The sequence below is a fragment of the Lutzomyia longipalpis genome, chromosome 3, assembly GCF_024334085.1.
Source record: "Lutzomyia longipalpis isolate SR_M1_2022 chromosome 3, ASM2433408v1".
NCBI lineage: Eukaryota > Metazoa > Arthropoda > Insecta > Diptera > Psychodidae > Lutzomyia > Lutzomyia longipalpis.
The window spans coordinates 706948-724731 of record NC_074709.1 but is presented as its reverse complement, the minus strand read 5'-3'; the positions used below and the strand labels follow the sequence as shown (position 1 = coordinate 724731).

General features: G+C 34.8%; 1 protein-coding gene across 36 annotated transcripts in view; it reads left to right on the top strand.

Annotated features, from left to right (window-relative positions):
• Positions 1 to 17784, top strand: part of LOC129794246 (PDZ and LIM domain protein Zasp) — a 35949-nt gene that overhangs the window by 7912 nt on the left and 10253 nt on the right. For 12 of the 36 annotated variants that reach the window (XM_055834991.1, XM_055834959.1, XM_055834960.1 and 9 more), the window contains 7 exons: positions 767 to 879; positions 8724 to 9047; positions 9130 to 9257; positions 11016 to 11110; positions 12140 to 12317; positions 15240 to 15357; positions 16250 to 16466. In XM_055834991.1, coding sequence (XP_055690966.1) covers positions 775 to 879; positions 8724 to 9047; positions 9130 to 9257; positions 11016 to 11110; positions 12140 to 12317; positions 15240 to 15357; positions 16250 to 16466 — 1165 coding nt within the window. In that variant the 5' untranslated portion in view covers positions 767 to 774. Of the gene's footprint in view, positions 1 to 766; positions 880 to 8723; positions 9048 to 9129; positions 9258 to 11015; positions 11111 to 11270; positions 11440 to 12139; positions 12318 to 13079; positions 13275 to 15239; positions 15358 to 15641; positions 16074 to 16249; positions 16467 to 17784 lie in introns of all 36 variants that reach the window. The other 24 variants (XM_055834955.1, XM_055834954.1, XM_055834952.1 and 21 more) reach the window with 3 other exon arrangements.

Below are 17784 nucleotides of genomic sequence, written 5' to 3'. Positions count from 1 at the left end.
GAAAAGTGCAAAAAACTGTTTTGGTAGAACAAAAATCCGCCATTTTGTGTTCTGGAGGTGACCTTGAAATGTATCGCAATATACATCAGATTATAGCTTATTTTAATAGCTTTCCATAACTAGTCAAGAAATTTCTGTAGGTCTAATAGAACTTAAGATATAAGCATTTTAATCTGTCAAATTGCTTAATTTTACAAAAAATCGACTTTGCCTACTAATACTACTCACAAATTAAATTACAACGCATAGACTGACCCATCCGCGTTGTGGTATACCAACTCTAATAACTGGACGCGTTATGATTGACTTCCTATAAGTGAATGTACAACAAAAGAATCAATACTTCATGTAACTCATTTTGACCTACCGACACTCTACTATATTTTTGTGATACTGGGTGTTCTCTCCTAAAAGACAACACTCTGTGGGATCAACATTTTTATTTTTCCCTCATTCTCTGCCCATTCTCAACAAAATTCCCAAACACGATTGAGTCCAATATGTTGAAAAAAAAATTCTTATAATAATAAATTTACAACTTAGCGGATAGCGGATTTATCTGTTTCACGTTCAACACTGCTATCACTCTCAATTTGCTTTTGAGATTTTTTTGGAGAAGAAAAGAATTCCATAGACATGGCGTTGAAGTGTTTATTTGTCTTTAGCATTAATCTAGTTTCAATTTTCATCGCATAGTTTTACCTCTTCTTCGTTTTTTTTGGGAGGCTCAAGAGTAATTGGAGATTTATCTTTTTGTCCATTGCAGACCAACAAATGGCTCAATTAGTCACTGTCAGGCTCAGTAGAAGCGATGCCCAACCGTGGGGTTTCCGACTGCAAGGTGGAAAGGATTTTGGAACTCCGCTTGTTGTTCAAAAGGTGAGTCACACACTAACCCCAAATTGTTCGTTAATTCCTCTTATCGCTTCTGATAAATTACACCATTGTGGGTCTTTCCGATGTGACACCAGCTGATTGTGCTATAAAATACGAAGAAATTGGAATTAATAAAAAAATAAGAAGTTATATTAAAAATTTTCCATAACTTTGAGCTCATTGAGCATAAATTTGTGACCAAAAAAAAGGGATTTATTACCAAAATAAACAAAAACGCATGTATAGAGAATTTTTCAAAGCTATTTCCGGTGCATTTTGCAATAGGAAATTGACGTAAAAAGAACGTAAGAATTATAAATAAGGAAGAAAGTATGTGTATCTCGGTGCAATGGAATGTCTTAATCAAATAACTTCATTTATAAATTGACCCATAAACGTCCCAGTCAACTTGTTAAGCTCTATTTGCCAAATATTCATCAAATCAAGTTGAAAATGAATGTCTTCTTAATTGCTAGGATTAACTTGCACTGGTTTTTACAAGTTCACTGAGAATTTTCAAGGGGCTGCCAATTAATAGAATTTATTCGTTTGAATTTTTTCTGCACGGTTTTTTACATAGAACCGAATAAACTCTTTTCTCTTAATTTTATTTCAAAACCACAAAACCCTCTATTTTGAGAAAATATGTGTCGATCCAATAAGTCTGGCTAATTATCCAAATCCCCATGTTATGAAATTCCTTTTCAACACTTCAGCGATGCCGAAGACGCTTGAAGATCACGTTTCTAAAATTAATCTGCAAGAGTGTTTTCATTAGGTCAAAAATTACAATGATTATATAGCACGAAAAATGATGAGCTATCATTGAAAAAATTCATGCGAGGTATTTTTCCAATTATCAGCATACATGTAATTTGTGTCCATTGCGTTCAATCATTTATCGTTCTTTTTTTTTGCACCGTTGACCACCTATCAAATATCAATTAGGTGTCTTGGCATTAAATGCGTCAAATGGATGGGTGAAGGGAAAGTTGCGATTCGACTTCTTGAACGGATGCACTTATGTGCTGCGAGATGAAGAGGTGAATTGCGCAAAAAAGAGTAATTTTCACAGCATATGTAATTATCGTCGTGAAATATTGATGTTTGCAGACAATTTTAGCGATTACTTTTCAATTTTGGTCGTGTTTGTTTTTTATCTTATCCCAGCGTGCGAAGGTGAATTATATTGATGCAAAATACGCGAGTCTGGCAAACAGAATTGACTTGCGCGGTATTGGAAGGCAAAAAAAAAGACAACGTACATAAGAAATGTGTTGATGTTGGAGTACGTCTTTTCATAAGGAATTGCATTCATTAGTGCGCACGAAGAAATTTTATTTGGTGTACGCGTGAAATGAGTTCATCGCATGCGATCACTTTCTCGGGGCGCACCAATCTTTGGATTTACGATGTGGAAAAGAACAAGAAGTTCAGAAAGGGCGGCGTGAAACTAGGTCATACCGTCATATATCCTACAGGCTCGTAAAAATATTGAGGATGTAGCAACGATGAGAAATTCATCTTCATTGACGCCCAACTTCTTGAACTTCTTTTTTTTTTGCTCATTTCGGTGAGGTATATTAAAATTTTATACTGCGGAAACTTATCCACTTATAAGCTTAAACAGAAATTGCTTTTCACTTTAATGCACCTTCAATCATTATTGTGTACTTCACGGTGAAACTCTGCAGTTGATGATGACACAATTTGAATAATATTTTCATCAAGATGACACCGAAAATCTCGCATCCGAAACCATCTTGGTAATACAGTGCTGCCTCGCAGTGAAACGTTTTTCAATTTTCACATTTTAACCGATAGTTTTGAATTTTTCTTTTCTCAAAGTACGTTTCTCGACATTTTAAGGGATCTATTAATGAAATTTTTAATTTATTGTCTTCCAGAATAACAATATTAGTTAAAACATGAATTATAAAAGACGCACTACTGCCAGACTTCACTGTAAATTAATAAAAAAAATAATATTTACTCCGTGCAATTAAATCCAGCGATCAGACGATTTTTTCACCAATCCATCTCTTTGTTTACCTCAAGTAAATTAACAGCACGTCAGTGGAATCGGATTTTAAATTATATATATACGACATGAAACGAGAAGCGCTAAAAGACCAAAATATATCGACATTTTCTCACAAATCTCCCATTTAACTTGCTCTGAGAAAATTCCTCGGACGTGAATCACTTTGCGCCTAATCTTCACTGAACTCCGCGAAGCATCTCACTTTGAAAATATTAATTCTAAACCAAATCTATGTCAATGCCACACAAAATGGGTAAAAATTCTTTTTTGAGAACTGTCTGTGTGCGAACGTGAATGGCTTTTTTTTGGCATCAACTGATAATAATTTAACATTTAATTTGCTAATTTGCATATTGTGCAGAAGCGGAATTTTGTATGGTATGCAGCACCATGCCAATTCCATCAATACACTCAAATAAAATTCATAACACACTCAATCGTTTAGTAAACACAAGTCTTTTTTGTGTGCAATTATTCCATTGAAAGTAATTATATTTCACAATTCACACGATGACCCATAAAAATTGTAGAGTTATTAATGCTGAAATATGCAGGATTTATTGCATAATTTGCATGAGCCTCGAAACATTCCTGATCTTTATTCTAAAGTCTTTTAGAATCTTTTTTTAGAATCTTCTAAAGTCTTTTAGAATAAACATTTTTTCTTAAATCATTTTTTTATTTGCTTTTTGAGTTATTTTTGTAAAATTTGACGCTTCTTTTGTATCGTATGACGTTTATACTTTGACATTTCTATCCTTTGACATTTCTTTTCTAGTGTTTATTTCTTCTAAGATTTTACGTTATTTGTATCAAACGTTTTTTTTTTAAATAACGTTTAAAGTCTCTTTTAAACGTTTGACGTTAATTCAAATCTCAGACATTTCTTTTCTAATTTTTATGATTTATTTTAACTTTTTGCGTTCCGAAATCATTTCGCATTTATTCATATCATTTGACGTGTCTTTAATTACTTTGACCTTTGGTCTAAAACGTTTAACATCCTTTATTTTATTTTTATGTGCAATTTTAATAATTATTCTTTACCGAACCCTTTTCCCTTTCTTTCTATTTCTCACTCTCTGTCTCTTAAGAAAATTCAGAAGTGAACACTTTAGACTGAAAGAAAAATATTTTTACAAAAATACTGATTTTTAAATAAAAAATGTAAATTGATACGGAAAGAGATTTTTTGTGCATCTGCTTTGTTATTGAGAAATTTCACTATGGTTTGATTTTCTTAAACATAATTTTCTCCATTTTCTCTGCTTTATCGCAAAATAGTCAAGTGATTGATTTCGAAATCCCATCGCGGTGCATCTCTTGCGTGTTCTCCTTCCTTCATGCCAATTATCCCAAACAAATGGGCTAAAATTTTCACTGAGATTGATGTGTTTTTGATTTTTGGGCGTGATCATCTATATACAAAATTTTCAATGAATTTTCTCTTGTTTGAAAAGTCTCTTCCTCTATGATGTTTTAAACTATCTCTCACATTCGATGGATTTCAATTTGTGGCGCATGGTGAAGAGAAGGAGGAGGAACTTGTGAATTGTATAAAATTTTCGACGACGGCCCGAAGGAAAATTTCTCACAGTCTATTCTTAGGTTTGCTTGCAATTTGCTTTGCCAAAAATTCTTCGCGACACCGTCTCTCGGTGTAATGTTAAAAGTGGCGAGAGTGTCCTCAAAAAATCACGATGGAGAGATACAAACACACATTGTGGCAACAATCTCGCACGATGGGGATTTCTTTCCTTTTTGCACTTGATGCTCATTGCCTGACGCCACACCACTGTTTACTCGCGAAGCACTTTGTGAGGATTTGTGCCAAGAAATTAATATTAAATCTCTCTTGCATTCACGACAAGTCGTCAGTTACTTTTTTATTATTATTATTTTCAATTCAACATTCTATATACGAGGAAAAATCTCTCAATTGAAGAACTTTTCTCATCTCTTGCTTTTGTGTCGTTCTTTTTTCTCCACTTTCCCATCTTGACACCCCATAAATCTCCAATTAAACATGTGAAGAAGTTTGCGATAACAAATGCAGAGGAAAAAAAACCCCGCTGTGGAGGATGTCTAAACATCAATATTTGCATAGCAGCGAGAGTGCACCGCGAGTTCACTGAAGCACAAGAACTTTTGATCTTTCATGTTGCGCATAGCATGTCTCGATGCATTTTGCTGAATGCCAAATTGTGAGTTTTTACTTTCAATAAAATAAAACTTATTGGACACATTTTTGCATCAATTGTCATGCTGTTTTCTTGCCAATATGATTTTGCAATTTTCATGAAAATATTTTTCTGTGTATGTGTGAAAATTCAATATTGTTGTGAGAATCTGAATGTCTCAATGTCACATAAATCATTAAGGTTTTTGGTACAAATTAATGTCTGAAGATTATTTTCTCAATGCTAAAACTTTCTCCTTGCTTTAACGCAACTGTTGATAGTTTTCACGAAAGGATTTAAAGAGAGTTAAACCGTCAAGATGACTCAAAAAACTTAAAAATTAACTTTAAATATAAAAATTAAATATTTTGCAAAATTAATTTATAATTTTATTGTATTGCAACTTAAATGTCTCGTGCCAGAGATTCTTAACTTCCTTATTCAATTGTATTGTATGTAGTTCTTAAAGGCCAAATAGGTATTATAATCAACATACCAAACACGCCCAAATGATTTTTCAGCAAATTAAATTCAGAACCACTTTAGGTTATATTTTGAAAAACTATATATAGACACAAGACAACATGACGCTTTGACGATAAAATCATAGTCTAAATGGCAAAGAGAGTTGATTCCTTTTGGCTGAATAATTAATTCAATTATAGTTCATTGGCAAATGATAATGCCATTATTGCCTCATTTGTCATCAATTCCATCGCGTATGTTTATACCAGACCTCATATGTTGGCCTTATGCAATATTACATGAATAATTTTAACTATTGACTCTTGTTCCACCTTCTCTTCCGTCTATTTGTGTTGGCTCATTAGTCATTTTGGGGGGTGATAATTATAAAATACGCGGACATAAAATATTATTTAAGCAGTATCTCGCCATGGGACTAATTTGAAATGATTAATTGACAAGCCCATGGCAGTGAGGGAGATTTCTTTTTTTCTGCCATCTAATTCTATGCTCCATAAGTTTTCCTTGAATTGCCATTTTATGGGTGTTTTTTGTCAATAAAAAGAAAATTTATTTATTCGCACACAAGATGAAATTTATCTCCTGGTGGAATCACTCTAAAAGTCGACTATAGTTCATTTAATATTCTATAAATGTACATTATGTATATGGTGCACCATCCTTCCCCCGTTCCCTGTATTGTCGTCCCACTTGCAACCATACTTCCCTTTTACATCCTCCACATGATCCTCGTATATGTGTTTGGCATGGTAAGTCCACCAAAGAAAAAAAAACAGCATGTAGTAAACAAGAATTAAAATCTTCGCCAGAAGAAATTTGCGGCTTATTTCTGAATTCTTTTTTTTTCTGCTGTATTATATACACACAACAGCCATCGTCCTCAAGCAGTATGTATAAATATTGCTGCAGAATGGATCGTACAATAAACCCATTTAGAGTGGATGTGTGTTTGTCTCGCATGCAAATTGTGAATAAAAGTGAAAAATATCAGAAACATTAAATAAACCATGGAAGATCGCAAGACCACTCTCTTAACGGTGTGTCGCATTTAAGAAAATGACCCATCCTTTGGCCACTGATCTCGCACCAAAATGCACTTTGGGGGGAGATTAAGTGGAATCGGTGGTTGGATGTAAAAAAGAAGTAACGAATTTCAAGAGTAAAAGGGTTGTGTGAATACATTACAAAATTCTTTTGGATCTAGTTTTTAACGTTTTTGGTTTATTTTTCATTAGTTTCATTCTTCTTTAAAAGTTTTATGATTTAAGCCGTTTTTAGATATCAAAGACTTTAATCAATTTTTACTCTAATTGTTTGATACTTATTGTAATCAATGTCAAGAATACAGCCAATAGTTTACAATCAATTTCCCTAAACGTCTTTTTTTAACTTTCTCAATTTATTCCAATTTCTATTGAAAATCTCATAAAGTAGGCAGGCAAAATTCTAACTTTAAATCAATCAAAGTAAAAGAAGTAATTTATTATAAATGATATTCAACTCGTAAATTATACCAACCCTGTGCCAAAAAGTTGTGTAGACTGGACATTTTGTGTGGAGGCAGATGACATGAGAGTTTAATAAAAATTTCGTCGCGAATTTGGCGAGGAAGAGGGCGACTTGATAAAGAATTTAACACGAAGCTAAAAAAAAATCCACCAATAAATTCTCCTCCGAACATTTGTGTTCAAAAATAACTCTTTACTTCTCTCAACACGATGGGGTGGAATCGGGAATATTCTTTTTTAACCAATGGGTGCAAAAACCCACAAATTTCTTACGGAAGAACCACACGCAATGATGGCAATGGCCCCACAATGGCACAACAGGAGCTCACCATGAGTCCTCTATAAGTTTTCGAAGGAGAGGAAAAAAGTACCCGCTCCTATCGCGTATTGTCAGATTCTCACCTCTGAGTCGGCTTTCTCTTGGGTTGCACACCAATTGCAACATAATTAATTGACAAGGTATTTAATGACAGCTCAATGTACGTTGCACAGATAATCGCACAATTAATAGCTGTTGCATTAATTTCCTTATTCGCCATTTCTCGGAGCACACACCCATATTTGCGCGGGTTAGACAATCTCAAAATGATTTGAGATCAAAATGTTGCGGGTACAACGACGAGGGCTTTTCAGCTTTACCAACACGCTGCAACTATGGGTTTATGCATTAAAATTCAATTTGCCTCATGATTTCCCATTCAAGCGCCCCCCTTTGCCTTTGTCAACGAACCCAAATGCCATATTTTACTTGGCAGAAGCATTTGCAAAAGATGCAGGAAAATTCCCCCAACAGAAAGAACTCCCCGCATGGGATTTTCTCTGTATCGAGCAAAATCATTGGATGTGTCTCCCTAAAGCTCAAAATATTGTCGTATGGCGGATTATGGAACTTCAAAGCGGAAGATTTTTCTTACTTTCTATATAGGTATCTACCTATAATATTTAATCATAAAATTCATATTATGGGTTTTATGATCATTATTTAATTTGAAATTTCTATAAAAATATATTAATCCGGATTTATTCATTGTGTAGCATATTTGGTACGCTTGGCAAATTTACTTTGTTGACTTTGAATGTAGATAAATATGGCATAAAAAGTTTTATTTTCACAAAATGGTGTCAGTTAATAGAAAAGTTTTAGAATTTTTTACGTGAAATCTTAAGAATATTTGACTGATTAACAAATCTACAAAGAAATTTATTTATTTTTCATTCTTAACTCATAAATTGCTCATAAAAGTCTTAAAGTTTCATACTTATAAGAAATCCCTTATTTTCCTAATTTTCTTACAAGAATTCATTCATTTATAATTCGTGGTAATGCGCTGAATTTATGTTTATTTTGAATTTAGATTCATTAACCTTCAATTTATCTAAAATTGATTTTGGCTCTTTATATCGGAAATTGGAAACTATCAGCTGACCCTCTGTTTTATATACCAATCATTATATAAATAAATAATCCCAATTGAAAAAAAAAAACTTTAAATAAAAAATTAAACTGATGAAAAAATTATTTTAAAGCACAATTTTGCGGAAAATCCGGAAATCCCTTTGAATTGTATTTATGTAATAAAAAATATAAAAATAAAATATTTATTTTAATGCTTGTTTCGTGCTATATAGGTCGCTGGCGGAAGTATAGCCGCCAATGCGGGTCTCGTAGCTGGTGATGCCGTCATTAAAGTCAATGGCATGGATGTGTACAACTTGCGCCATAAGGATGCCCAAGATGCTGTTGTTCGTGGTGGGAATAACTTTGAAATCTCCGTTCAACGGGGTGGTTCAACGTGGAGACCCACTGTAAGTCCCGCTGGCTCCCTACCCCAACCCGTCCTATCCGGTGGCAGTGTGGCTCCCGTGACACACACATCCCTGGCAGCTAAGCCCCAGGAAGTTTCTCATATTGGTAGTGGATACAACAGCTCAGCACGGCCATACCTTCCATCTGTTAGTGTCAATGAAAAAAAAAATGCCAAAATTTCTGTTTCGCCTGTCCCTAATGAAGCTCACTTCAATCTACCCTTTGCAGGTCAATGGTGATGGTGTAAAGAGTATTGTCAACAAGCAATACAACACTCCCGTTGGGATGTACAGCGATGAAACCATTGCGGAAACACTCTCAGCTCAGGCGGAAGTGTTGGCTGGCGGTGTGCTCGGGTGAGTTGATTTTTGGTCTATACCTGAAAATCCATTATAATATTTCACATTCGCATTAGTCACGTAAAGTGTTAAGCAATATGGGGATGCTTCAGCAGGGGGTGTGTAACGGAATTCATTAAATTTTCATATTTTTTCCATTCCATTTTGTTGAGTTTTATCATTTTTTCATTTTCATTTAACAAATTCTTTCAATAATATTCTGATTTTTTAAAAAATTAATATAAAATGAAATTGTATTGTTATATATTCATTTAACCTATATGGCATCGTAGATAGTAAAATATTACCGATTATATATTTTTAAAAACTTTTCTTACATATATGTATATAGAGTCGATTTTGTATCTATGAAAATATTTTACTTCTTTTCTGTCTTTAAATGTGAAAATTAGAGCTTTTCTTTTGAATAAAGTAAATTTTCCAATTCAACGTTAATTTTCTTATCTTACCCCGAGTATTTATTACATTCTATTTCACATATTTACATGAGTTTTCCTGTGTTTTCTTGAAAATAAAATAGGTAAAATTTTCTAAAAAAAAAATTCTCTCTTTCAGTCACTTATAAAAGTTCCAATGTCAAAAGCTCGTATAAATTTTCTATATATAATATTGATTTTCCTGGGGATTTTTCTTCAATATATAGTACGTTACATACCCCTCTGATCATCCAATGTTAGCATTCTTCTCCACCACCAATTCCACTTTCTATTATTTGTGAATTTATAGACAGAGAGGATGGTCTGGGAGGACGCACAATCCGCAACAGTACAGTCAATTTGCAATAAAATAGCACAGAATACAAGACACCAAAAAAGGATAAATAGATCCCCCTCATTCTGCCTCCTTTTTCATTTGCTCTCTATCAACCACCCTCATCCCATTAAAACACCATAACACCTAATCGTGGTGTGTTGTGAACGTTAAACACAATTACTTAACCAAGAAGAAGAGGCCATATATACCAGTGGGCTTATATCCTATTCTTGGCTCACTTCCGGAGAGGGGAAACTCTCACAGGAAGCTGCTTGAGAGTTCATTTCTTATAGCTCAATTTATTTCTTCTTTTTTCGCACAGAATGAACGTTAAAATTTTTATTTGGATTTACGTAAAATTGTTTGGATTGAAATAATTGCTGTGAATAAGATCATATGGCACAGCGAATTATATGGCTCAAATAATCATTTTGTGGGGTTTGTTTTGATAGACAAATATAGCTGCAAGTGACGAAGAAGATTGTAAATTGACGCGTGATTTTTTTTCCTTATTATGTTTATGCGAATGATAAGATATTATATTTTATTGCTTTTTGTCAATTGTGATATGAGATATATTAAGCTCTGAATTGAATGTCAAAATTCAATGTCAAAGACTTACGATACTTAAGTCTACGTATTCTTATGGTTTTATTTATTCTTTTTTGCAAAATGAAAATTAATTAAATAAATACTTTTATTAGTTTTTTAATGAATATTTTAAAAATGGTTGGTGGAAACCACGAGGTGGAACACCAGCTAATAGGCCCGCTGGTTTTTTTTTTGAGCATCCGATGTTTTTTTTTTATTAACTTTTAGACCACTTAGATCTCCTCTCTCAATGAATTAACACAATTGCCGAAAGAATAACTTTATTAATTGCGATAATTGTGTTTAACGTCCACTTAGTTCTATAACCAAAAAGAAAAAATATAATAAATTCCCCAAAACAAATTTAAAATTTAACCATTTCTTTTTTTTTCTTATTAAATTTTAAAATAGAGTAAACTTCAAGAAGAACGAGCGAATCTACAATTCAGCCAATTCGGAAGTGTATAAAATGTTGCAGGAAGCTGAAAATGATCCCAATGATCCAGGTGAGAAGTTAAAACACTTTGCAATATTTATGTGCACACAACAATGCCTACAAACATACCTATATGTGATTTTGTATATCGGGAAAATGTCAATGAGCTCTCAAATCATTAATCAATTGAACACATAAAGATGTACATGACAATGTGAACATGATTCCAGAGGAGTCCTCATTCAGTCCTACACCATATCAGTCATCCAATCAGCAATCCTCGCCAAGCGGTGGTGTCACAAAGCATGTGACCGCTCCTGTGGCCCAAGCTAAACCCCCCAACACGGGTGGTTTGCCAGCCGGCCAGAATATCTGTGCTGAATGCGAGCGCCTCATTGTGTAAGTTTAATCCATTTTCAAAATCCAATTCACAGCAAAGTGGAATTTATTCATCGAACCGTGTGAATGTGGAGTCTGCCTGATGGTACCAAATTCTCATCATATCCTCCCTCATTCCCTCCCTCTCGCATAGGAAAGGTCTCGACACAACTCTTTTTTTCCCCGCACAAGGTGCCTCTAAATGATTTTTTTTTTTCAAACAAAAAATAAGAAAAAAATACTTTAAAGTGGCAAAATGTTCTAAACATGTATGTAGACGTGGAGTATCCATTTGCATTATATGTATGTAGTTACTTGAAAGCTCTTTTAGGGTTAAATTGCATTCCTGAGAGAGTTTATTATCGCATTTGCCATGCAACAAATTTGCATTGAACTTCCCCAAAATAGGGGCACCTTGTATCAACCCCATGGAAACTCAAATGAAAATGCCATATACACAATCCAACCCCCCCCCCTCCGACGCCCCTTTCAAAATTTATGTAACACAAACAGACAATTTTGGGGTGGGTGGTTAATAGCTCACAGGAGTGGACTAAACTGTAGAGAGTACATATACAAATGGGGCAAAAGCCTGGCAGAGTGCATTGAAGATGAAAATCAATAAATTCTTTTCTGCAATTTCTCCCCCTTTTGGTAAACTCCCCCCAACCTTTTGAAACACCATGAAATGCTAATGCTTGGGCTCCACAACATATGGAAGCCGGTGAATCCAGTTACTATTGGACGGCAAGTCATGCAATTGGTGGTCAGGCAGCATGCACTTCGCCCTTTCTCTCGCCGGGAGCTTCTCATCGACCAAGCCATCCAATAAATCTCCAAGGAATCTCCCAGCAGGAGAAGACCTCATATTCGTCGGCCTCGGTGTCCTCATATCAAGAGTAAGCGAGCCAAAGTTGAGCCCATGGGATCATTTTTCACCTCAAAAAGGGGAGAGAGAGCATCGAGTTTATTTGTTCTACAACGCAATTTTATGACCAGAAGCTATGGAAATGTTCTTTTTTTCTTCTTTCTCGTTTTGGCCACCCAGACATTGATAAATCCCTGCCCCCTGAGAAACCCCATGTACTTGGTTTATCTATGTACATCCCCCCCCCTCCTTTGTGAATGCTTGTGGATAATGCTCTGAAGTTCTTTAAGAGTTCTGGAATGATTGTGAATAATATTTTATATTTTGTTAGCATTTATTTATTTGCATCTTTATTTGTTACAAGGTTGTTTGGTGATATACAAGCGATGATTTGATTTATAAATTTTGTTAAAAGGGGTTTTTATCTGAATGGAAAATATTCCTATATTCGGAATTTTAAAAAATATATTCGGAATAATCGGAAAAATATCGGATTTTTGACTAATACTATACTTATTAATTTTTCCCCAGATTTTCCATTGTACTAAATTTAGGGCATTCGGAAAAAAATTTCTCTTTGACTGATAGGGCGTAAAATGGTCTAAAATTTTAAAAGAAGAGTTTTAGAATTTCTTGTGTAAAATAAGAATTTTGGTTAAGAATTGCCTTTTCTGGACGATCTTGTAAAAATTTCTGGGTCTCGATTCTATAAATCAAATTAATGCAAAAAGTGTATATCGCAAAAGCTCCTTGTTTTTGTTCAAAATATTTATAAAAGTTCTGTGTGTTTTAGAGGCGTTTTTGTGAGGATCAAGGAAAAGAATTTGCACGTTGACTGCTTCAAGTGTGCCACATGTGGTACACCGCTAAAGAATCAGGGCTATTTCAACATTAACAATAAACTATATTGTGATATCCATGCAAAATTGGCTGCCCTCAATAATCCACCACCTGGTACAGAGGGCTATCTACCTGTGCCAATTAAGCCGTAAGTATCACCTTTCATTATCACTATGCAACAATCCAACTATGTACGTACAATCAACCCCATGTCCGCACCATCTGAACTCTCGACGAAGCCATTCTATACTGAATCCGATACTTGTTGCCGCCCGCGCGTACAAATTAAACTTCTTCAAATTTGCAAAATTTTGCCAACTTAACAACACTTCCATTTATTTATGATTTTATCCTCAACATCTTTTTCGTGGGTAAATTAATGTTTTTTCTCTGTGCGGGATCTCAATTGCAAAAGAACGATGGAGGAAAAAAAGTGCACACAGAAGCAGCCATTAAAATGTGATATCAGGGTGTGTTCATGAGATAAATTTCATTGCACTTGTCCGGGGAGGTACTTTTACAGCTTACACTGCAATAAAGCTCTCTCCCCTCATCCAATTCTCGCCTTACCATTAGACCCCAAAGGGAAGATGGAAAATTTTACGGGGGCACACTTCATGGGAAATAAAACACCTCCGTGGATATTTTATCACTCCCATCATTTCATGCCGCGACTTTCATGCAATGCGACGGTGTCATTTGATTTACTTTTGCGATTTCTTTACCATTTTCTTGTTCTCTGTTTTGCTTGTTGACCTTGTTTTCATGTTATATACTCCACCTCTTTATAAAGGAGAATTATTTAAATTCTGCAGAGCTTTTCTCCCCCACAAGAAAAAAACATTTCTGTGAAATAAAAAAGACTTTTTTTTTTCAAGAAGAAGGAGCGAGTTATGGCTTACAGAGCGTTGATGACTATTTACTAATTTACGATGGTGTTAATTAAATAAAGAAATACGTTCTTTTAAATCTGTGAAAATGGCATGAAAAAAAGGACGAATGTGGGAGAGATTTAAATCTAATAAAGTACGACATTTTTATGGTAATTTGCGGTATTTGGGATAATTGTAGAATAAAATTGTTCGTGTTTTTTTTGGTGTCTCTCCGTAATTTTAGGCCAGAAGACGAATTTTATGAGAAGCAACAACATTCATTATTTTATGTTCTTTTTATTTTTTCACCAAGTGGAAGGATTTTCTTGAATGAATTTAGAATTTTCTGAATTTAGAATAGAAAGTTTTCTAACTAAATTAATAGTTCCTAAACTAATTATAGCTTAAAAAGCTCCTATACAGCAAGGGGTGAAAAAGTAAGAAAATGGAATTTTAATTAATATCTTAACAATTAGACGAATTTTCTTGGTTTTTCTTTTAAAAATCGTAAAAAAAACTATAACTTTCTGTACTTAAGAGACGAAACTCCTTCTCATGAAAATTCCAGTAAAACTAACCCTCTCCCAAAAAAAAAAGAGAATTTTCAATTCAATCTATGCGCCCAACACATATAAAATGGCAGAGTGGATGAATATCCCATTTAATTATAAATGTAAACACTTTCACTCTAAACAGTGTTATATCTCTCGTCGAAATTAAGCCTAACATGGCATTTCCGTGATGTTCAGGAAGCTATTTAGTCCGGAATTGAGATGAATAAATTGGCAAGCGTCAATATTAGCATTATTTGCTACCTCCTCGTTCGACATTTTGTTATTCATGCGTTGTTGTATGTCTGATGCTGTCTCTATAAGCTAATTACTCGCCCCCCGTTTGATTGCAATTTCATGTAAAAGTCACTGCATAAACTAATTAATGTTTCTAAATGCTCTCACAGGTATTTATCAAAGGAAGTTTATAAATATATGTATAATAAACTTTCCTATATGTAGTGCAAAATGCATTCTTTTGAACACCTTGTCTTTTATGCTATTTTTGTTAAATTGTTCTTGCTCTCTCTCTCTCGTGCTCATGATGGGGCACATTATGCTATGTGGTGGACAAAGGGATATATGCAATGCAAACGAGAAGTCAAATGGTGTTGTAATTAGGATCTAAAAGGTGCAAAGTGTTTGGTGTGATTATTATAATTCTGAAAAGGGCAAATGTTTATCTTGCAGGAATACAAAATTGAGTGCTAGCACCATTTCTGCTGCACTCACAACGCACCATGGAACCGGTGCTGGTGCCACGAATGGAGCACCACAGCTGGGATCTCCCCTGTCGACGGGTAGCAATGTAAGTTGTGCTCATGTGTGTTGACTAATTTGGCATCAATTAACTCCTGATTTGCACATGCTATATAACCATTGAAATTTGCTATTTGTTGCGCTTCCCGTGTTCAAATTCTCTCTCTTTTTGTCACCTAACAATGTGACCCCTTCCTCCGGGGGGTGGGTCCTCCTACTATTTATGTACCCTCACATGCAACAATCGCCAACATTATTTAACCCCATTCCCCAACCCCATGAAAATGTTGTCCGCTCGGGTGACTAAATGTGCGTTGCTTCCAAAATTTGCAGACTAATTTAAGTTGTGCGACAAATTTTGCATCAAATAGCTGTGTGTTGCCCCAAGCATTGAGTTCGTGTGAGTCGACACCGAAGAAATTGTCGCCAATGGCGTCAGTTGGGGTGTCCCCAATCCATTCAAGGCAGAACAGCCTCGGGAGCGCCATGAGTGACACCGATATCAATCACAAGAATGTGTACAACATTCTCAAGAATTGCCAATCAGACGACACTCCCGGCCACAGGAGGACCTACCTCGAGACAGACTTCACTGACACCATCAGTGAATGTGATTCCCCAGACGAGGGCACAAGGATGGTGATGGTGGGGCATGAGAAGATGCAAAATGGGACACATAATTCGGAATTTGTCTACAAAACCATTGGCGGTGGGATCATTCGAAGTGTCCAAGCACCTGGAAAAGGCAAGAATATTAACTACAAAGTAAGTTTTTCCTCTCTCCTGATTTATGCTTTATGCGCCGTTGTTTCAAATGTTTTAGTTCGTTCACTAACGAAAATGAAATGTCTCTAAGAACGATTTTATAGAAAAAGAAATCATTAAAATTTCTTCAAAGCGATTAGATGGAAGCCAAAATTAAAATGATGTTTATTCCGCAGATCAATACAAACATCAGTGGCCCAAAGCCATTTAACATCTCATCGGCTCCACTTTCACCCCCAAGTGCTGGACCCAAGAGTCCCTCAATTTATCCGCCACCAACAAGTGCTGCAGCATGGAGCCAACCAAAGCCCCCGTCGACTTTTGAGGCTCCAAAACCATCAACTTTTGGCTCATCCACACTACCACGAGCCAACGTTGGACCGGCTGCTCCAGGTTAGTAGCAAAAAAGGAGAATTGTGTGAATGTCCTACGAGTGCGTGAATGTTCAATCTGCATTTCTCATTCAATATTCATTCAAATTTCGTTCCCTCATGTTGAAATTTTTCCCAACAAGAAATTGCCCAATTCATCAAACATCAAAAAGAAGAATTTCGAAATTCTGCAATAAAAAAAATGTGATGACCGCGATGATACTCTGCCAAATGATTTTTATTGAGTGCGACACCACGTGGATGGGCAATTAAGAGGGCTCTGGCAATGAAATTTTCAATCTCACGGCAAATGATCACCCGTGGCGTCCTTTGGGGTTTGCCAAAATAAATAGTGACCACGCGTTGCCCTCAATGAAACTAACCAATTGAGATTTTTTTTCAAGATGAGATGCAAATATTTTCCCGTGATTAATTTCAAGTTCAAGTATTTTCTCAATGGGAGAATTCTAGGAAAAATTTACCCAGTAAACAAATTATTGAAATCAAATTTGGCTCACACTTTGATTAACTATTGACAAGAAATTACCCAATTTAGGGACAAATCTGATTGCTCAGAGATTGCTTTTATATTGAGCCAATTGTTTGAAAAAAAATATTCAGTCAATTCTTTCCACTCAAATTTTGAGCATTGATTGATCAAATATTGATCAATTTTTTAGGGGGGATTAAATTAAATTTTAAATAAAAAAAATTAAACTAGATTAACTGATTTAAGAAATAAACTAAAATGAAACAAATAATGTAGTTATTAGTTTTTTACAATCATGGAAATCTTTAGACAATTTTCACTCAATGATTATTCAATATTTACCCAATTTGTGCTAAAATTATTAAGTTTTTTTTTAATTAATGAAATTCTGACGTAATTTTTGTAGAATTTTCTTTAGGTGTAATTTTCTCCTTCCGGGGGCGTCAAATGGGGATGCGGGTTTAAAAGAAAAGGATCCTTTCCCAAAGCTTTCGGCGTTTCACCACGCCTTCCTCAGTGGTACTAAGGGGAGAGATTTATTTTTCTACATTATTCGTCATTGACAAGAATTTACAATTTTTGGTGTTATTTTTTTTAAGGAACATGAATTTTTCCGAGTGTAACTTACAGATTTTAATTTTTTGTAATAAGTAATTTTAAATTATTGATCAATGATCAATTTTTGCTCCCTGATACGAATTTGTCTTGCTTCAATATTAGGTCAATTGTCAATTAATTGATGGAATGAACGGTTAATTTTATTCCCATAAATAAATAAATAGCCCAAGATTGATCAAATATTGATTCAAACATCCTGTATCAATCGTTTAATTAATTAAATCAGTTATAC